This window comes from Phymastichus coffea, unplaced genomic scaffold, assembly GCF_024137745.1.
Source record: "Phymastichus coffea isolate CEN01 unplaced genomic scaffold, Cenicafe_Pcof_1.1 PCOF00032, whole genome shotgun sequence".
Lineage (NCBI taxonomy): Eukaryota > Metazoa > Arthropoda > Insecta > Hymenoptera > Eulophidae > Phymastichus > Phymastichus coffea.
Window position 1 is genome coordinate 1,305,904 of NW_026706843.1, and position 22,320 is coordinate 1,328,223.

Consider the following 22,320-nt stretch of genomic DNA (forward strand, 5'->3'; position numbering starts at 1 on the left):
GATATAAGTAACAATCAATACTCTGTCTTATATGATATGTATGCTCAATTTCAATTGAACTATTACAATAGAGACTGTATGTTCAATCCACTTTTAGATCGAAAACAATTTATCACACATGCACCGTTAATAGTGATAGATTGTTCAAAGAAAAATGAATATTTGAAACAAGCTGCTGTCGATGTACGTCTTGAGTTTGAAACAAAAATTATGTGCCCGCGGAAACAGCTGCATATTGTTTGATTTTACACGATCGTATAGTTAAGTATAATCCTATAAGTGGTCATGTAACCAAACTTGTATAACTCGTATAATAGCTATGTATACTTTTTCTGAATACGTAACTCTAATTCAAGAACTTGAGAAAAAAGCACTTGGATTGAGATATCTTGTCGGATATTTACTTGAATTTGTAAAACCATAAAGTTTTTATCAATATAACAGAATATTGCATAAATAAAACCCAAGTCGAATAAATACTTCAGTCTTTTTCATTCATTTCAACGATGAGCATTGATGTGTTTGGACGCAAACTTGGTAGAGCTGACGAATTAAACTTGAAAAATTTACATGAGAATCTGTTAGTCGAACTAAAAAATATTAAAGATACTATATTAAAGTTAAAAGATAAATTAAAAGAACTGAGTTTATTGATCGATATTCATCGAGAGGAACTTGATATGAAAGGGTCTAGCAGGGTAAAATGGTCAAAAATGCCTTTGAGTCATCCGGGAAAATAATTATACCCCCATGTTCAGCATGAAAAATGACTAGGATTCCCAGATTTTCAGACCCCTAAACCCATACAGGTCCCTATAAGGCCCAGTTTTGTCATTTTTGGTTTTTTGACCAAATCTCGGTCAGTTTTTGAGCTAGAAAAATCTCTCTCGTTTTAAATTGTAGGGTTTTTAAAGCCCTATAAAATGGCCGCGCTCAAAAAATTTTTGGCGCGAAATTCAAATCTTTAGAGCCGTTCAAAAATTTTAAAATGTAATATTTCGAAAATGAAGATCGACTCTTTGCTAGAAAAAAAATATGTTGTGTATTTTTGACTGAAAAATGTTTCTGATTTTTTTCAGATTTTTAAAAGTGGTGGAACGACCTTAAAAAAAATAAAAATCAACAAAAAACCTAGTTTTTCTCCCCTAGCGCTTTGTAGGTTAAATCTATGATGAAACAAATAGCACCATCAAATTCTGCGGAAAAAAATACATCGAAAACATGTATCACATGTATGGAAAAAATCAAAATCCTTCACAAATTCAGTACATGATAGCATCGGCCATGCCGATCGGCTCCACTGGCAGTGTAAATATTTATTCCTTTTCGATTCAAGGTCAACTCAAGATTGTTTTCGAACATGTGATACATGTTTTCGATGTATTTTTTTCCGTAGAATACGATGGTGCTATTGGTTTTTTCATAAAATTGACCTCATGAGCGCTAGAAGTTAAAAACTAGAAAAAAATCAAGTTTTTCGCGTCTTTGGTTGAGTTTTATGAAAAAACTCAGTAGCACTATCGTATTTTACGTGAAAAAATACATCGAAAAAGTGTATCACATTTTTTTTAATACTTCAGTAAGGATATTAATCATTAACAAGTTCAGGTAAGAAAATGATGTCTTATGCCGATCGATCCGGCTAATAGAGCAGACGTTTTTTTCATCATACACGTATACATGATTTCAATGTATTTTTTGGCACAAAATACGATAGTGGTATTGGTTTGATTCTAAGATTTACTTTGAGCGATTCATTCAAAAAATATCGAATAAGAAAAATTATCGTTACTATTATTTTTAACCTTACGAAAATTTTTTTTAAAGATTCATTTTTAGCTGGAGCATGGTTCAAGGGTATACTTGATTAGTGTGCGACTAATAAATAAGAAGACAACAAACAATTTCTAGAGATATCAATTTTCTGTGATTATTTAATAATTTGTTTACATTTTACAAAAATAGAAAAAATATTCTTTTGAGATAATCTATAACCATGCCACATGTATCAATCGTCATCACTATCTGCTTCAATAACAGCCACCACATGATCTTGTTCATAAATCTTTGTTAGATGTTGGGCAGGTTTTACAATGGAAGATTGGAATCTGGCGTGCGCTAAATAATAAATAACGGCAGCCACGTGAGAACAGCATCCAATTGTTCTCATACCGTTAGCACACTCACAGCACAAACGCAGTATGCCAGCACAGCCAATGGTATTTGGTTTGTAGTGAATATAGCAGTTGTATTGTTTACTTTCGATATGTCTAGATCTCACTTGTAACTTGATTAGATCAGCAGATTCACGGTAGTAACTTACATTTATTTCATACGTGTCGCCCATCATTTCAGCTAAATAGGATATTGCTTGTTTGAGTTGGTAAGTTCCAGTGAATAGTTTGACTAGATCCTGTTCCGTCATTTCAGAAAAATCTTCTAGCTCATCAGACCTTAACGTTTTGAATAAACTCTTTCTTCGACTATATTTTCCTGATATCACTTCCGTTGCTAAACTATTTTCATTGGAATTTCTTGAAAGAATGTAATTGAGTATCTCATTATCGGTCGAAGCCCTTGACACGATTCGTTTTCCGAATTGATTAATTAAAAAGCAAACAATTCTGCAGTAAAGACCAGCTTCAGTCAGGTAACGATTATCTAATTGCTGATGGAAAAACTTATACTTCTGAGCTACAGCTCCGTGTACCGCTTCCACCACCCAACGAAGTATGGTAACAAGTCGAGATTTGTTTGCATCTTCCGCTGACAATTGTTTCTGATTTTTATCTTTTAAGGCTGGCATGAGGACCCGATAACCATCATTTTCTAATTTTGATTTTATATCGCGAAACCCTCGATCAAGAATAAAAACATCACCTTCTTTGCACATCAAATTCTTTAAATTGTTATCGTGGGCCTTCAAAATTTTTTCCAAAATCATAGAATCGTTTTCTTTAGCATAAAACGGCCCCAGTACATCAACAATAAAACCAGTTGTAGTGCACAGAGTAAAGGGCTTGCATAGAGGAACTTTCTTATGTCCAGAAAAAGATCTTCGTTGGTATTCGTTATTGGAACTTTTTTGGTGCTTCAAATAAGTGCCATCGCCAACTAACGAAAGATTGTTATCACTTATGCCATGAAGCTTCTGAAGGAGAATCGTTGAATTATTAGCAATCAAGTCCTCTCGATTGACGGCTTGTAAACCAAAGCGTGAAGGCAATACATCTTTTTCAAAGGCACTTAACACAGACTTTGAAAATTCAGAGACTTGCTGATGACGATCAAGGCCGAGAACAGAACAGATTATCTCATTTGAGTTTCCTGTTCGTAATCTGAACAAAAAAACAACAACAGCTTGCGTAACAGTCCGATTGTCGGTATTCCTCAACGAAACCATCATTTCTCGCAATTCTATTAGTTGTTCCCAATTCAATCCAGTAAACGTACGAATCCTCTCTTCAGAGATTGAAAAATCTCCGATTCTATCGTGTAATTCTCTGTCGGAAGTTAAACTCAAAGATTTAAATAGTTTTGTTATATCTGCAGCTGTTGTGGTAGTTGAATTAGAAACTACTTTTAAATTAATTAACTCATCTGAATAAAATCTTTTCTTTATTAAGTGTTTTCGGCAACATCTATTACCCTCTGGTATGAATATATCTCTTTCAACAAAAGCTTGTTTTCTTGCATCGAAAGGAACAATAACAATATTTGTTTTGCTTTTGCATAAACAACAGTAATCATGAGTAGAAACTACTCTTTTTAAAGGTAACTCAATAGTATCTTTTGCTTTTTCAATAACTTTTTTCTTTGGTGGAACATAAACTGTATCATTATGTGGTTGCGATAATGTCTCTGAAGAAGATGTTGACCCTTGACTGTCGATTTGCAAAGTATTTACATTTTGTGGTTGATCGATTTTTCTGCGTTTTGCTTTGGCGAAGCGGGCAGAACCACTGCATTTCTGACAAAGTATGTCTCCCATTACAAGTGTCACAGCCAAATAATCGGACAAAGTATAAGCTTCATCATCTGTGTCAACAGTTTGTTTGGGTCCCACTAATTTTTTCTCTGGTAAACCGCAGCAAGCGCATTTTTTACCAATACCTGAGGCTGACATAGTGACATTCTGGAAAAAATACATTGGAGTTCATCAATAATGTCATTATTTGGAAGAGAAAATTTTGAAATGTTAAATACATTTGGCAATGTTTGTAAAAAAGTAATTATAATTGATTTTTTTCGTTTTTTAGATATTTTTTATTTTTAAGGAACTTTTATTTTAATTTTATCAGTTGCAGTATTAGCTTGTGAGATAGAATAGTTTATTTAGAAAAAAACACAAAAAAATTCTAAAGAACAATTGATCTAATGTGATAATAAAGAGTAATAACGTGGGGATAAAGTGTTTACTTCATTGGCAATATATGTTAAGTAAAGATTTGATTTTATGCATATAGATATATTAGAAATCACTAAATGTTTGGTTCTAAAATGAACTCACTGTTTTATAATAAAATGTTATTATTATTTTCAATCCAGCAAAAATAATTCCAATTTTCGAGTATTCAAATCACACTCATTATTTAAAAATTTTTGTAATTATATGAACTCTTTCGTTGTGAAAAACAAAAATTATTACATAATTTGAAATAATGCAGAACATTATAATTAAAAATATTAATGAATAATTTATTTTATGAATGTAAGAAAATCATACGCCAACTAATGTCAGGTCATAATCTTTTTTAAATGTTCGTTGAATGATAGAAAAAATTCAGAGTCATTTCATTCTGTTGGAGTGAATAAAAATCGTTATTTTCTGTAACTCTACCTAATTAATACACTATTTATTTTTAAATCAAACCATTAATCACTATTTTTTAATGCAATACTAATATTTTTGTTTTAGAAGCACTTCAACCGCATTAGATATTTGTATGCCACTAACCGACTTTGTAAATCCACTACGTTACAATGTTAATATGAACAATGTAGATTGATCTTTTCAGGAACCTCCGATAGAATATGTAACGATGAAAAAGACATGCTCAGCAAATCGTTAGCTTTGAATTTATTTTCATTGGCAAGTGACTCGACTATTGACATTGATTTACCTCTGATCACGCTAGATCAATGCATTTGCAAAAAAAATGTCGATGTCAATAATCGATTCATGTGATTTAGAATTAGGAAGTTTTTTCTGGTTTGTTTTAAATAAACTTTTTTCCATGTCGTAAGCAATACCGTAACTAATAAAATTAAAACGAAAGTTCCGTAAATATAAAAAATTACCAAAAATAAGAAAAAAATTAATTTTAATTATTATGTTTCCGAGACGGAAATATCACTTTCGGCATATAGGGAACGGCTTGGTGTGATGGGAAAAGTGATAATAACTTGACCATTGCTTGAAAGATTTTGAGCAAAATAAGTTGGCGTATAAGAACTAAACCAGAAGTATCTAAAATTGTAAACATTATATTATATCACATATATTTGACACACATGCACACACTTACTCATGTTTTGTAAAAATAATGATTTAATGCATATGAGATTGTAACCGTGAAGTTAATAAAACATACATACCTGTGGAAAAAACAATTTCTATTTCAGAAATAGTCAAATATCCTGTATTATAGCCCCACCTGCGCAATCTATTTTTACCCTACAGTATTCAAGTAAAAAAGCTTACTATAAATGCCAATCAAGTAAAATAATCGATAATACAACATTAAACACCTTGTAACTATGATACGGTGTTATTGAGGTCTTATATATTATAAAAAAATGTGATACATTTTTTCGATGTATTTTTTCACGTAAAATACGATAGTGCTACTGAGTTTTTTCATAAAACTCAACCAAAGACGCGAAAAACTTGATTTTTTTCTAGTTTTTAACTTCTAGCGCTCATGAGGTCAATTTTATGAAAAAACCAATAGCACCATCGTATTCTACGGAAAAAAATACATCGAAAACATGTATCACATGTTCGAAAACAATCTTGAGTTGACCTTGAATCGAAAAGGAATAAATATTTACACTGCCAGTGGAGCCGATCGGCATGGCCGATGCTATCATGTACTGAATTTGTGAAGGATTTTGATTTTTTCCATACATGTGATACATGTTTTCGATGTATTTTTTTCCGCAGAATTTGATGGTGCTATTTGTTTCATCATAGATTTAACCTACAAAGCGCTAGGGGAGAAAAACTAGGTTTTTTGTTGATTTTTATTTTTTTTAAGGTCGTTCCACCACTTTTAAAAATCTGAAAAAAATCAGAAACATTTTTCAGTCAAAAATACACAACATATTTTTTTTCTAGCAAAGAGTCGATCTTCATTTTCGAAATATTACATTTTAAAATTTTTGAACGGCTCTAAAGATTTGAATTTCGCGCCAAAAATTTTTTGAGCGCGGCCATTTTATAGGGCTTTAAAAACCCTACAATTTAAAACGAGAGAGATTTTTCTAGCTCAAAAACTGACCGAGATTTGGTCAAAAAACCAAAAATGACAAAACTGGGCCTTATAGGGACCTGTATGGGTTTAGGGGTCTGAAAATCTGGGAATCCTAGTCATTTTTCATGCTGAACATGGGGGTATAATTATTTTCCCGGATGACTCAAAGGCATTTTTGACCATTTTACCCTGCTAGACCCTTTCTAGGGGTATATTCAGACATTGACAAGTTGAAGCAAAGTCAGTTACCCCCACCATGATGTGCTTGCAGCTTGTATAAAGAAGCTTGGCTCATGAACCACACCTCATTCACTTTTTGTATCTGTACCATGGCTCGTTCGCCTATAGTAGCACCAGCTCAATCATGACACAATTTATTGATTTCATTCAAGATAAGGTATTAGCCAGCTAGAATGCGCATATTATTTCTATGTTTGATAGTACAGACCCTACGATTCAAAAAGAGATGGATTCCTTAGAGTATTACTATGACGAAGGTGTAGAATTGATAACAGATGCTTATTATTATGAATATTCGGAGAAAGATTGCAGAAAAATTGAATACTTCATAGCCTTGTTGAAAGCTCTTTGGTATATGAAAGATTGCCAGAAGACAATTGGTCATGGAAATGGTTATATTCATGACTTTAAACTAGATGATATTCCAAGTGCTATTCAAAGTAGGTTAGCTACACAAACATTGACGAATATTCGTTATTCAATAAACAAGGTTTTTTTCAAATATGTGGTTGGATGTGTTCAAGCCACGGTATTTAATTTGGTCAAAAAGGCATTTCTAAGGGAAGTAGACATTGTTTTTACAGCTGTGTATGAAGAACAAATTAGCAATCAATCTCCAAAAAAAAAATAAAAGTCAAGCTGTTCAAAGTGGAAACTATTCCTCTTTACTCAACTCAAACCTATCAGAAATGGTTTGAAGAAAAAGTACAAGAACCTCTGATGACTATGATGGAAAAATTTGAACGTAACTATCCTTCTTACTCTTTCGAATTTATGAAAAATGCAGTTGTCAGCTATAAGAAGTAGCGCAGTTTGAGCATCATCAGATCATTCAGCACCAAACATTCAAATAATATGGACCGCTATCCAAACGTGAAGTACTCTCGTCTTCTGCAAATCAACAGTTTGACAGCGGAAAGAAAAAAAACAAATAATCATATGTACACTGCCCGTCAATCACTTTTGCCATGCTTACCTCAAAATTAGGCAAACTTGAAAGTTTTGTATCTCGGTCGGAAATCATCGTATCACAAAAAACCACAGGGCATTTTAAAGGTAATTGCAAAAGCTTCCATTTAAGACGTGCAGAGACTTAAAAATGAAAATATGTGTTTTTTACAGTAAAAAAACTGATTAAAAAAATTTCAATTTTTTTAACCTCGACTTAAATCAATGCCAATTTAGAACCAGGCGGTGGAGGGCAAATCAACCGGAGGGGTTCGGAGGATAATGTCTTTCCCTTTAAAATTAGCCCCCGCGGGATTCTATCCGATGTTTTTTAACCGAATTATGGCGTTTTTTGTAAAAAAATAACCTTTTTTTTCAATCCTCAATTACTTCGACTTGCGTACGTTTTGGAAAAAAATACCTAGGAGAAAAAAGGTTCATTTTGTGCCCAAGAATACGAAAATAAAGTCAAAATAAAGAAATAGAGAAAAAAAATTTTTTCGGTTTTTTAGCGCATAAAAAAATAAAGGAATTTAACTTTTTTTTTACGCTTCGTTTTAAAATGTCTAGGGACGTAGTAAATCACAAAAAAACTAAAACTAAGCGTAAAAAAGAAAATTTAATTCCTTTATTTTTTTAATGCGCTAAAAACCGAAAAAAATTTTTTCTCTATTTCTTTATTTTGACTTTATTTTCATATTCTTGGGCACAAAATGAAACTTTTTTCTCCTTGGCATTTTTTTCCAGAACGTACGCAAGTCGAAGTAATTGAGGATTGAAAAAAAAGGTTATTTTTTTACAAAAAACGCCGTAATTCGGTTAAAAAACATCGGATAGAACCCCGCGGGGGCTAATTTTAAAGGGAAAAACATTATCCTCCGAATCCCTCCGGTCGATTTGCCCTCCACCGCCTGGTTCTAAATTGGCATTGATTTAAGTCGAGGTTAAAAAAATTGAAATTTTTTTAATCAGTTTTTTTACTGTAAAAAACACATATTTTCATTTTTAAGTCTCTGCACGTCTTAAATGGAAGCTTTTGCAATTACCTTTAAAATGCCCTGCGGTTTTTTGTGATACGATGATTTCCGACCGAGATACAAAACTTTCAAGTTTGCCTAATTTTGAGGTAAGCATGGCAAAAGTGATTGACGGGCAGTGTACATGCATAATATGGGTAATTCTAGGCTATTTCGATTGACTTGTAACCCTTAGGTTACGGATTTTTTTTTAATTTGGCACAATTGTTGTACACATAAAACTGAGATTTTTCCCAAATTTTGGAGACGATACATTAATTATATCAAAAGTTATTAACAATTAAAGAAAAATGATAAAAAATTTTCAAACAGCTATATTTTAAAAACTAATAAAGATATCGAAGTCGGATTTTTTTCAAAATACTTATAATGCCTTAAAATTTCGAAATAATTACAACAATAAACAATAAAAATTTTTTTTCGAAAGTTATTAACTTTTTGTTTAAACAATTGCTAATATCTCAAAAAGTATATTTTTTTTTTGAAAAATTCTTGCTCCTACGTATTCCTGAGGATTTTTGCTATCGAAATCAATCATAAAATTCAAGGGCCCGACATATCGGAAAGCGTAGCCTGAATCAAAAGAAGACGCCTCAGCGTAAGGCTGCGGTAGCGCTCCAGCGGACTCACGGTCGAAAGGTACTTTAGCTTTAATCTAAAAAACTAATAAAGATACCGAATCGGAGTTTTCCCAAATTACTTATAATACCTTGAACTTTCGAAATAATTACAACAATAAACAATAAAAATTTTTTTTCGAAAGTTATTAACTTTTTGTTTAAACAATTGCTAATATCTCAAAAAGTATATTTTTTTTTTGAAAAATTCTTGCTCCTACGTATTCCTGAGGATTTTTGCTATCGAAATCAATCATAAAATTCAAGGGCCCGACATATCGGAAAGCGTAGCCTGAATCAAAAGAAGACGATTTCGATAAGAAGAAGAAAAGAAGATTTTCGAATAGAAGAAGACAAAAGATTTCGATAGCAAAAATCCTCAGGAATACGTAGGAGCAAGAATTTTTCAAAAAAAAAATATACTTTTTGAGATATTAGCAATTGTTTAAACAAAAAGTTAATAACTTTCGAAAAAAAATTTTTATTGTTTATTGTTGTAATTATTTCGAAAGTTCAAGGTATTATAAGTAATTTGGGAAAACTCCGATTCGGTATCTTTATTAGTTTTTTAGATTAAAGCTAAAGTACCTTTCGACCGTGAGTCCGCTGGAGCGCTACCGCAGCCTTACGCTGAGGCGTCTTCTTTTGATTAGGGCTACGCTTTCCGATATGTCGGGCCCTTGAATTTTATGATTGATTTCGATAGCAAAAATCCTCAGGAATACGTAGGAGCAAGAATTTTTCAAAAAAAAAATATACTTTTTGAGATATTAGCAATTGTTTAAACAAAAAGTTAATAACTTTCGAAAAAAAATTTTTATTGTTTATTGTTGTAATTATTTCGAAAGTTCAAGGTATTATAAGTAATTTGGGAAAACTCCGATTCGGTATCTTTATTAGTTTTTTAGATTAAAGCTAAAGTACCTTTCGACCGTGAGTCCGCTGGAGCGCTACCGCAGCCTTACGCTGAGGCGTCTTCTTTTGATTCAGGCTACGCTTTCCGATATGTCGGGCCCTTGAATTTTATGATTGATTTCGATAGCAAAAATCCTCAGGAATACGTAGGAGCAAGAATTTTTCAAAAAAAAAAATATACTTTTTGAGATATTAGCAATTGTTTAAACAAAAAGTTAATAACTTTCGAAAAAAAATTTTTATTGTTTATTGTTGTAATTATTTCGAAATTTTAAGGCATTATAAGTATTTTGAAAAAAATCCGACTTTGATATCTTTATTAGTTTTTAAAATATAGCTGTTTGAAAATTTTTTATCATTTTTCTTTAATTGTTAATAACTTTTGATATAATTAATGTATCGTCTCCAAAATTTGGGAAAAATCTCAGTTTTATGTGTACAACAATTGTGCCAAATTAAAAAAAAATCCGTAATCTAAGGGTTACAAGTCAATCGAAATAGCCTAAAATTACCCATATATGTAAGCATATAATCATCACGCTCAACCTCAATAATTGTTTAGTTGTTTATAATTTATGATAATTAATAGATTTTTTTTTCATGTAAATTATATCTCTGTTTATTTAATAAACCTAACCCCGAAAGTTGATAAGCCGGACGGAACGGGATTGTTTACGATAGGTAAAAAGGAAGCGCAGAGGAAGAAAACAGATATACGAGCAGCATTGAGTTTACTACAGAGAATAGTACAAAGTTAGTACGCAGCGTAAGCGGGAGAGAGAGCGGCGAAAAGCTAGCGAGAGAGACACGTATTCGAGGTGGTACTCTCGGAGTCAGCCCTGGAGACGGTGTTCTCGGCCTCGCACGTGGTCCGCGAGGACGCGCAGTACGCAACTCGAATGCGGTCAAGAGGCGGGCGGCTTTGAAGCTCGCACGCGTAGTCGCTGGAATTAGCTCGCCAAAACACTGGGCAATCTCGGCACCAAACCTCACACCGAGTGGGCACTCGCGTACTCGCCAGAAACACCAAGGAAATAGTCGCAGATCACAAAGGGTCGCAAGCACGTATATCCGCTCGTCACACGTCCACGTGCTTCGAAGTCGCCGGTACAAGAGAGAGTTGTTTTCGCGGGGCTTGCTCCTGCCCCACTCTCCTACTCGCGCGCGTCGCGCCGGCTTCCCGAATTCTCTCTCTCTAGCTCGCCCTCTATTAACGCTCTCTCTCTGACTTACCTTTGGCTGCCATACAAGTGAGATAATTATATGACAAATATATATATGAAAATAATTATAATCATGTGTGGGGAGAGAGAGACATAACGAGGGTCTGGCCGCTCGTTATAACTTACACAGACCTACACTTTCTACTCAATCAGATCTTTCTTCTAATCATTTCTAATAAATCAATCAATCAGCATAACGCAAATATTTTTTATTTTGGCATGGAACAAGGGGCATGGGGCGTGGGGCATGGGGTCGGGGGCACGCATGTCGATATAAGAGTCGGTAACTGCCGGCGGGGGGCATGGGATCTGCACGTCGATACAAGAGTCGGTAATTGCCGGCCGGGCCCATGGGATCTGCACGTGGGTACACAGTCGGTCCCAAACGATTCCCGTCAAGCAGGTCGATATACATCGGTCGATAAAGCAACTCATATATCGCCAATATGAGGATTTATAACGTTACTGATCGTCGGTACAGTAGGCATCGAAAAATTGCATGGTAAGTGGCGCAGGATCCCCTTAGCCCCTACTACTGAGGTCGGTCCGGAAAGTATCGGGCCTACGTTTATATCTTCGCGCTATAGTGTTCGAGCGACCTCTACCAGACAGAAACGTCAACAGTAAAGCCTCACGAATCTATTGGTTACTTACTGACACCTGCCGGACGTATAGTTCATGCACAGCGTGTCTTTGTTTACAGTGCCTTTTTCGCGTTCGTCGGATTTTGATATTGTCAAAAATGACTGAAAAACAAGATCAACGAATTTGCATCAAATTTTGCTTTCAACTCGGAAAAAAGAGTTCGGAAGCTATTGAAATGATGCAAAAGGTCTTCGGAAGTGAGTGTATGAGCAAAACACGAATAAAAGAGTGGTATAAACGGTTCAAGGATGGTCGCACTTCTGTCGATAGTGATTCTCGTTCCGGCCGACCTTCGACGACAAAAACCGCAGATAATATTGAGCGGGTGCGACTTGCAATCGAACAAGATCGTCGTATGACTGTGTGAGAACTGGAAGAAGATCTTGGGATACCAAAAACTATCATTTCAGAAATTTTAACCAAAAATTTAGTAATGAAACACGCGTGTGCGAAATTCATTCCAAAATTGCTCACAGTAGAACAGAAGAACATTCGCTTAGAAATCGCTCTGGACAATCTGGAAATAGTCAATAATGATGATAATGTGCTTAGAAAAGTTTTACAGGTGATGAATCATGGGTTTATGGTTATGATCCTGAAACAAAACAATAATCTTCACAGTGGAAGCATTCTGAATTGCCAAGACCAAAAAAAGCATGTCAAAGTCGGAGCAATGTTAAGTCAATGTTGATTGTTTTTTGCGATTATGAAGGTGTTGTACATCACGAATATGTACCAACAGGTCAGACAATTAATAAAGAATACTACGTTCAAATTTTAAACCGTTTGCGTGATGCAGTAAGAAGAAAACGGCCGTACTTTTGGGAAAGTGGTGACTGGCTTCTCCATCACGATAATGCGCCAGTGCATTCATCCAATCTTATGCAGCAGTGTTTGAGCAAACACAATATCGCATTGCTTCGACAACCTCCATACAGTCCCGACATAGCCCCTTGTGACTTTTAGCTGTTTCCAAAACTAAAAAAACCACTCAAAGGACACCGATTCGATGACGAAACAACAGTTGAAATCAATGCGACGAGTGTACTTAAGGCTATCCCTAAAAGTGAGTTCCAGGACTGTTTTGAAAAGTGCAAACATCGATGGAACCGTGTTATTCATTCAAGTGGGGATTACTTTGAAGGATGCCACCCACCAGATGATAAAGAATAACGCTAGCATGAAAATATAAAGGTAGGCCCGATACTTTCCGGACAGACCTCGTATTTTATCAAAAAAATATGGGATACCCTACGTACGGTGAAGAAATCAATTATTTTAAGAAAAAGCAACTGATAAACTGAATTCTCCCAAAGTTAGGTCTATCAGCCTACATTTGGTTGGGTAAGGATGGTTTATGGGGGTTTGGTGGGTTAGAGGCAGGTTTGGTAGTTTATGTAGCTCGCTCAGGCGTAGAATTAAATTATTTCAAGAAATAACAAACGACTTAACTCGTGTTTTTCAGGGTTAGAAGGTTTAGCCTGCTTGTGTTTCAGTAAGGGTGGTTTATAAAGGTGGGAGTTAGATAGGTTAGGAGTAGGTGGATAAGAAGTATGTGATTCCGCTGGGATAACTCGCTTATGGTGTAAAATTCAATTATTTCAAGAAATAACAAACGACTAAAGTTGCTTTTCCCAGTATTAGGTAGGTTAGCCTACATTTGGTTTGGTAAGTGTGGTTCATGGGGGTTTGGTGGGTTAGAGGCAGGTTGGTTAGTTGAGGTAGCTCGCTCAGGCGTAGGATTAATTTATTTCAAGAAATAACAAGCGACTAAACTTGTTTATCCCAGGGTAAGGTAGGTTAACCTTCTGATAGTTTGACGGGGGGTGGTTTCTAGGGGATGAAACACCCCTTAAATATATTTTTTTTTAAATCCGGAAACACGTCAATTTAATTTTGGTATTTACTCATTATCAGTGCGATTTGTAAGTCACTCGAGTTGATTTACTATATTACATGTCGTAAAACAGTACAAAAATAGTGTATTTACCCCTATTAAAAAGGGGGTTGCAACCCTTCGGTATAAATGTTTTGTCCTTAAAAGCGCCTTTTTATAAGAAATTTTTTAACGTTGAGTTTACTGAAAAATATTTATTTGATGCTGAGACATATTAAAAAATCTGATTTTAGGGGTTGAGTTTGAGGGTGGATTTCACCCCTTAAACCCCTTATAGGCCGATAAAAAAAAACACGTATCTAATTTTTTTTCAAGTACTACAACATATCCCAAAATCATTCAAATTGGTGAGATCGGGTTGGGGTGGTTCCCTTGAAAGTCCATAGAAAACTGCTTGTATAATGGAAAAGAGGAAAGAAATTCACACTGCTATGGAACATGGTGTAGTAAATACTATCACTGTCTCTTATGACACTTATAAGTCTATTAGATAAAATAGAAATATTTATACACTGTAACGGGGTAAAACCGTTTAATTATTATATTCGCGCGATTATATTAAAAGGGCGCGCGTAAATCGTCAATGCTCACTACTATTCCGGGAGAGCACGAGTAAGTATGCGTCAGTCAACCAATAATCATCAATAACCTATACTAAATTGAGTGGAAGCTATGTGAGATGAGAGAATCAATGAAAACACTTGTTAGTAATGTAAATCGGATCTTTTATTATCCCTCAAAATTCACAAAAGGTCGGCCCGCGCGTTTGTTTACATGCACGCTCGCTCGTCGACAACACGCTTTGCCGGTACGCTCGCTGCTCTTTGTTATTAGAGCCGTTACATGCACGCATCGAATGTTAGAATCAAATCATTATTCGTATAATCGCGATCGCGAAATTAAGCTGGCCAGCTTACCTTATAATTGCAGGCGATCGGAGAACAACACGAATACCTCGCACAGAGCGGAACTGTTTCTATTATCTCTTTCGCGGCTCGCGAATGCGCGCCCGGAGTGGTTTCGCCCTCGATGGCGAAACCTCACACACACGCACACTGCTTGGCCTTCAGCTGGTGTCCGGATGGCTCCTTGGAGGCAGCTGTCACGGCTATCTGGCACTCTCGATTGTCAGCTGATCTGGCGTTCGTTGATAACGGCACGTGAATTGGCGATTGCGGTAGCGAAAGCGGACGGACACTAGGATGGTCTAAGCTTCACTGGTTCAAATTCGTTCGCGCGCGTTCCGTCTGCTCACGTGCCGAATTCCTTCGTTACCTATTCTGTCCCCCCCCCCCCCCCCGGCAGGTGCTGTCCTCACAGGCAGCAATTAAGCTAAATAGTCAGCGCTAATTTGACGTTTACCGTCACAGCCCCCTTCCAGTCTGGACCTATAGGGTCCTCGACGATAATTCCATTAGCGCTGCCTTTTCCGAGGAGGAGAAGAGGAAGGATAATAAAGGGTTGTAGTCCAAATGATGTTAAACTTATAATTTATTGGGCGGCAGGGCGACATGTCAGTGGCCCTGCCCACGGGGGCAGGGCATCATCACCTAGCTGGTCTCGGTGGTAACTCCTGGCCCTGGTCGTCCAACGGGGGTCGGCCGCGCGCCTCCCACCCCAGCCTCTCTTGGATCAGGTCGGCGTGTTGTCGCACGCGTGGGCAGCGGTCCGTGCGGGTCACCCCGGGGTAGTGGCATACGTTGCACCCTTCCCACTGAGCGCGGGAAAGGGTGCCCCGTGGGAGCCCTCGCTCTCTGGGGGTCAGAGGCAACCCGTTTCTACGGTTCGGGGCGGACCACAATGGTCTTTCGACCGTGGAGTCCGCACCCGCGGGGCCTAAAACCACATTAATGTGGATGGGCCCCGTTGCTTGACCGCCCTGGCTCCCGTCCATATTTACCACCAGGTTTACCCCGCACTTTTGCGGGCCCTGGTGCGAAGTACTCCCCGACCTGGTTCCCGGAGCCGTTGTCCTGGCTCCGATGACCGGAGACTGGGGAAGGTTGGTGGTATTGCCACTCGCCGGGCCCTCGATGGCCTGGCGGAGGCGCTGCTGGACCTCCCTTAGGGCCGACGCGAACTGGCGACGGCGGGACACCACTTTCTCCCAATGATCTAGATCATCCGGGTGGTGCCCCGCGGCTGTGTACGCGTCGTACTCGGCGTACACAGCCCGTTGGAGGGCGTTGAGGGTCGTCCAGCCTCGCTCGACCTCCCTCAACCCCTCGACTATCTCCTCCCAGGTCCTTTTGCCAGAGGGTGGTGTCTGGCTCGGGAACCTGGAGGGCCAGGTCACGTCGGGGGCACCCTCTTCTGTTTGGGTGCCCACTGATGTTGTCGGGGCCCTCATGAGGATGGGTCCCGTTGGGGGTCAAGACGGTGGCGCGGCATCGTCGCGCGTGATGCCGGGTGTTGTTGTCGGCGTCGTGGAGGTTTCCTCCATCGGGAGCTCTTCTATGAGCACGGATGACGAGCTCTCGTGAGCTCGCACCCGTGCTCGCTCCTCTTCCTCCTTCTTCTCGGCGAGCAGGTGGAGTGCGGCATGAACCACCCCCTCGACGACGGGACCTAAGTCCAAGCCGATGAGGGCGGCTGCCGCTTGCTCGAACTGTTCGAGCGTAATCTGCATCCTGTAAATGTCCAGCGAGTTAGTATCCTGAAATAATTTTGGATATCGAAGGTGGGCGCCTGTTCGGCTGCCCAGGGCCTTCGTCGCCGGAATCGAAGGTGGGGTCCTTGGCGTCGGTCTCCCAGGTCCTTCGTTCGCCGTGTATCATGCATCCACGGTTGTCGCTTTCGGTGGTTTGCCCCTCTTCCTCTTCTCGATGGTGGGAGGAGGGGCTCGTGTTGTTTGTCGATGTTGTGTAATGTGTGTTGTTTGCGCGGACTTACGAGGTCTTCCTCGTGGGCGCTTCGTCGGGTTAGTAGGAGGGATATCTGGCGGGACTCGGCTGGGGGGATTACGGCGAGTACGGCGAGGTGATTTCGGAGTTGTCACGTCGTCAATTCGGAGTGTGTTATCTGAAGTGTCGGCGCTCCCGTTTCCGTGTATCGATGTGTCGCTCGCGTTGGGCGGGACGCTCATCGCCTCGGTTCCCTCGGTGGTAGCGGTCTCGTCGTCGTCTCGTGTTCGGGTCCCCTTTTCCGGTATATCGTCATCTCGTCCATAATAGGGTTTAAGGTCCTTGGCCTGTATTAGCTCCGTGACCTCCTCCTGTTGGTTGGCGAGGCGATATGAGTTGGCGCCGAGTACCTTCGTGACGATAAAGGGGCCGATGAATTTGGGTGCTAGTTTCGCGGAAATGCCCTGCGCAGCGCAGGACAGTATGCGATTCTTTTTCCACACCCAATCACCTTCTTTAAACCTGTGGTCCCTGTGTTTAGCGTTGTAGTACTTAGACTGCCTCAGGGACTCATCCGAGGCGCTCTCGTGAGCTTGCTGAATGGCGGAACGGCTATTCTGCATGTGCTCGTTCCATTGCCCGATTCGAAGCAAACTCTCTTCTCGCTCGGCGAGCTCGTCCATCCGTTTCCGGAGAGTATTCGGGGCTCCCGGTTGTCTGCCGTAATTGAGCATGGCCGGACTAACCCCGGTGGAACTATGGACGGCCGTATTCAACGCGAACATGAGTTCGGGTAGCGCTCGGTCCCATTCCCTATGATTCCCCTGCAGATACGACGTTATCATCGTCTTCAAGGTACGGTTAACCCTTTCCGTAGGGTTAGCCTGCGGGGTATAGGTTGCGGTGAAGGTCCGTTTTATCCCCTGATCTCTCAGGTACCCATCCACCAACTGATTACGGAACTCGGTGCCGTTGTCGGACAAGAAGATCTTCGGCGTGCCTAAGGTAGGATTATTCGTTCCCTAAGTTCCTTCACGATCGTCTTGCCGTTAGCACTACGTATGGGTATACATTCGACCCATCGTGTGAATACGTCGATGAATACCAGGACGTATTCGTGCCCTCGTGGGCTCTTCGGAAAGGGTCCGGCGATGTCACCCGCGACCACTTGCCAAGGCATAGACCATGTTCGGTCCTGCATGAGCCCGCGCGGTGGTCGCTGTTCGACCTTGCACTGTTGGCAGACCTGGCACTTTTGGACGTATCCCTTCACATCCGTGTACATTCCCGGCCAGTAATAGGACTGGGCGACACGGGCGAAGGTCTTCTCGCGTCCTAAGTGTCCTGCTGTCTCTAGGTCATGATTTTCGAACAGCACCGCTTTGCGTTCTTCCGGGGGCACGACGAGTTTCCATTCGTCGCCATATCCGTCTCCACCTTGATGATCATGGTTCGGCTTTTGGTGATACATCACCCGGCCGACAACCTTCCAATTCGGGTATTGTTCTGGTTGGCTTTCGACGCGTCGGAATTGATCCGTGTACCAGGCGCTGTCCCTTGGCTTCGGCTGGTCCATTGCACCAACCTCTGCCCTCGTGGGCTCGAAAGCGCGTGATAAGGCGTCGGGCAATACGTTGTCTGCCCCCTTTCGATATTCGATCTCGAAAGTATGGCCTTGAAGTTGTAAAGCCCATCGGGCGAGACGTCCAATTGGATTCTTCAGGTTGTATAGCCATTTCAGGCTATTGTGATCAGTTACCACCCTGAACGGGTACGCTTCTATGTATGGGCGAAATTTTTGGATGGCCCACACGACCGCCAAGCATTCGCGCTCCGTAGCTGAGTAGTTTTGCTCAGCCGGATTAAGGACTCTGCTAGCGTACTCTATGATTCGGTCGCCATCTCCTGTTTTTTGTATCAGGACGGCCCCGATTCCGGTAGCGCTAGCATCTGTCTCCAGCACGTATTGCCCATCGGGTTCTGGTAATCCCAGGCATGGTGCGGACATCATGAGTGCCTTAATTTTGGCGAAGGCTTGTTCCTGTTCCTCTCCCCACACATATCCGCTCTTTTTTCCTGTTAACCTCGTTAACGGTTGAGCGTGCGTGGCGAAGTCGGTCAAGAATCTGCGGTACCACGAAGCTACCCCCAGGAAGGTGCGCAGCTGTCGCACGTTTCCTGGCCGTGGGTACTCCATGATAGAGCGCACCTTTTCAGGATCTGGCCTGATCCCCTCGCGGTTGATCAGCAGGCCGAGGTATTTGGCTTCAGACTTGCAGAAGACGCTTTTCTCTCGATTGATCGAGAGGCCAGCTTCGCACACCCTGTCCAATACGGTTTTTAAGTGTCGTAGGTGATCCTCGAAACTGGACGATACCACTATGATATCGTCCAAATAGGCGAAGGCGAATTCGCCTAGTTCGGGGCCGATCACACTATCGATCAACCGCTGGAAGGTGGCACCGGCGTACGAGAGACCGAACGGCATTCGTACGAACTGGTAATGTCCCAGTCCGGGTACGGTAAAGGCCGTAATCGGCCGAGATTCGATCTTGAGAGGGATCTGGTGATACGCGCTACTGAGGTCGAGCGTGGATATATAGCGCGCGTTTCGCAAGCGACTTAATATATCCTGCATAAACGGCAAGGGATACGCATTCGGCTCGGTGACTTTATTGACCTTCCGGAAGTCAATACAAAATCTGTATGAGCCGTCCTTCTTGCGTATCATGACCACTGGGCTCGACCAGCCGCTGTCGGCTGGTTCGATTACCCCTTGGGTCAACATTTCCCTTACCAGTCTATGCATTTCCTGCTCGACCTTGTGCGATACTGGGTAGTAACGCTGTTTAATTGGCTTCGTATCACCGACCCGAATCTCGTGCTCGATGCCTGCCGCACACCCCAAGCCCGTCGGGGCTCGGGATAGGGCCTAGTCGATGGTCTTCTGCAGCATGGTCTGTTGTGTAGCCGTAACCTCGGCTAGCCCGATTGTGGCTAATCTCGGACCAGCCTCCAAGCTAGCTACTTCTAGCTCCATTTTGGCCTGCGATCCCTTGAACAGCAACGTGTTATCGTCTGGATCAAGTACCGCTCTGAACAACCTGATGAAGTTCACTCCTAAAATACATTCTTCGACGAGGGTAGGGAGGATGGCTACTCTCGTCGGCATCGTCAATCCTCCCACGGTGAAAGGTAGCATGGCGTGACCGACGATCGTTAACTTACGACCGTCTGGTAATCCTGCTGTTCCCGCGTGGGTGGTGTCCAATCTGACGCCCAGCACAGACGCTATTTGTAGAGCATTACTACCCATGGCTGTGGTGGAAGCTCCCGGATCATAGAGGGCCCGTATTTGGAAGTCCCCTATCTTCACCGGTAGCCACCAACGCGTCTCTTGTTCCGGGGAATATCGGGAAACAGCTTCGACGGCTCCACAGCTTTGCTCTTTATTTGTTATAGCGCTAACCATTGTGCTCTTGCGTGGTCGAGTGACGTTACTTGTCGTCCGAGCTCCTTTGGTTCGGACGATCGGAGTTTCCATGAGGTTCTTCTTCGACGGTTTGTCTGCCCTAGCCCGTGCCCCCGAGGGTGTGTGCGATCCGTACGTCACCGCCTCGGCTGGACTAGGGTCTTTGGCTTTATCAGCGTCGTAACCTTTCTTCTCCGAGCGCACTCTTCCGCTACGCTTATCTTTGGCGTCAGCAAGGGAGTTCTCGTTCTCGACGCCCAACACGCTCGCTTCTAACGGTGCGGGCTGTGTTGGCGGAGGCCGCGAGATCTCTTCGACGGGGTTTGGGTTACTGGATGAAGGAATGGGGTCAACCCCACCTATCCACTCCTTTGCTCGTTTCCCTTATTACACTGGGGACAGAACTTCCTATAGTAACCCAGTAGGCCGCACTCGGCACATTTGATCGGCCCAGAGAACTCTCTTCCTCGTTTACGGGGAGTCTCCGGCCTTTTACTTCGGTCCTCGGAAGTCGAGCTTTTGTCGGCGCGGTTATTCTTCATTTCCGCCGATATTTCCTTAAGGGACAACAGCATTTGGTTGAATACGTCGATGGGTGGAACCTTCTTCTCGCCATCGACGGATTCCAGACTCGGGTTAGGTGCCGCCCCCGGGGGCGTCGGTGTGTAGACGACCTGGTGCGTCACCTTTTCGAGTACCTTTTCCATGCGTTCCAATCTATCGCTGACTTCCGGTTTGTCACCGGACATGGAAGCCACTTTCCCTTTACGACCCTTGCTCGCGTCGGTGCGGGGATGATACGCCATCTCAGGATACAAAGTCGACTGAGGGTCTGGCATCGTCCGCTCCATCCTTCGCTGATGCAAGTTGTTCTGGGCCGTCATGGCCAGGACGTTTAGGGTTTGTACGGAGTCCACTTCTGATCTCCGTATTTGGCTTTGGATTTCCGGCAGGAGGTTGGCATGTAGCAGGTCCAGCTGGCTCTCGTGCGTCATTCTGGGGTTTAGCCGGCTCATTAGGCCCATCAGGTTCGCGATGTATACGTTCGCGGGTTCGTCTGGGCCCTGATATCGGCCTTGGACCTCTTTGGTTAGACGCTGCTGCTGTTGCCTGCTAGTTCCAAACCATGCTCTGGCGTCTGCCTTGAAATCCGCGTAGGAGAACCATTCATTCCGCATCGCCTCAAACCAGACGAGGATAGGACCGGCGAGTAGCTCGGAGACAGCTGTGAGCATCTCGTCTTCCGTAAGTCCAGCGCTGCTCCTCGAGTTGTCTAACCTTGTTAAGAAGGTGTCGATGCTCGCGTTGCCTTCTCCGGAGAACCTAAGCTTCCACCCTCTGACGATGCGGCCGACGTCCCTTGTTGTCGATAACGAGCTTGACGTCTGTTGGGATGACCACATGCTCGGCGGGTGGTTGTTCACTTCAGCATTAACTCCACCGAGTTGATGCTGTCCACCCTCTCCGAAAGGGGGCGTTCGGCGGGGGGTCCTGCCGGGGGCCCCCGTGGGCCTCAGTCCGGGTCCGGCTGGAGTGCTCTGGGGTAGCCTTGCGTCGTAGTGGCATGTGAATGTGTCCTGGAATGCGACGCTCCTACGCGTGTTTTCGGGTTGCGGTTCCTCATTGGAACTGTTCGACTCGTCTTGCCGCATAATTTTGTGTACGGCATTCTCCAGTTCCGTAATCCTGGTTGCTAGGTTGTCCATGTGTTCCTGCACCCTGATGTTGGTCTGGACGATTTCTTGCATTATTTGGGTTAGGTCAGACGCATTCGAGTTCCTTGAGTCTTGTACCTCCCATTTTCTCTCATGTTCCGTGGACCGGAAGATGAGGTCTTGTATCATCACTGCGAATGCCGGCGGGAGTTTAAACTGGTAGCCTTCGTCAGTTGTTATAGTAATTTCCTTCTTACTATTTGATTTTTCTCCGCTGTCCAGGGCATTCGCGATGTTTATCGCGGTTTTTTGAACTCGCGATATTACGTCCGCACTCTGTAATAGTTGGGCT

General features: G+C 41.7%; 2 protein-coding genes across 3 annotated transcripts in view; one reads left to right on the plus strand and one right to left on the minus strand.

Moving 5' to 3' along the window:
• The window catches only part of LOC131663273 (vesicular acetylcholine transporter), an 897,411-nt gene that overhangs the window by 370,465 nt on the left and 504,626 nt on the right, over positions 1–22,320 (plus strand). The gene's annotated exons all lie outside the window — the stretch shown is intronic.
• LOC131663281 (uncharacterized) lies at positions 2,009–4,126 on the minus strand. The gene has a single exon (XM_058933602.1). It carries the CDS (start codon positions 4,124–4,126, stop codon positions 2,009–2,011), a length of 2,118 nt encoding a protein of 705 aa, XP_058789585.1.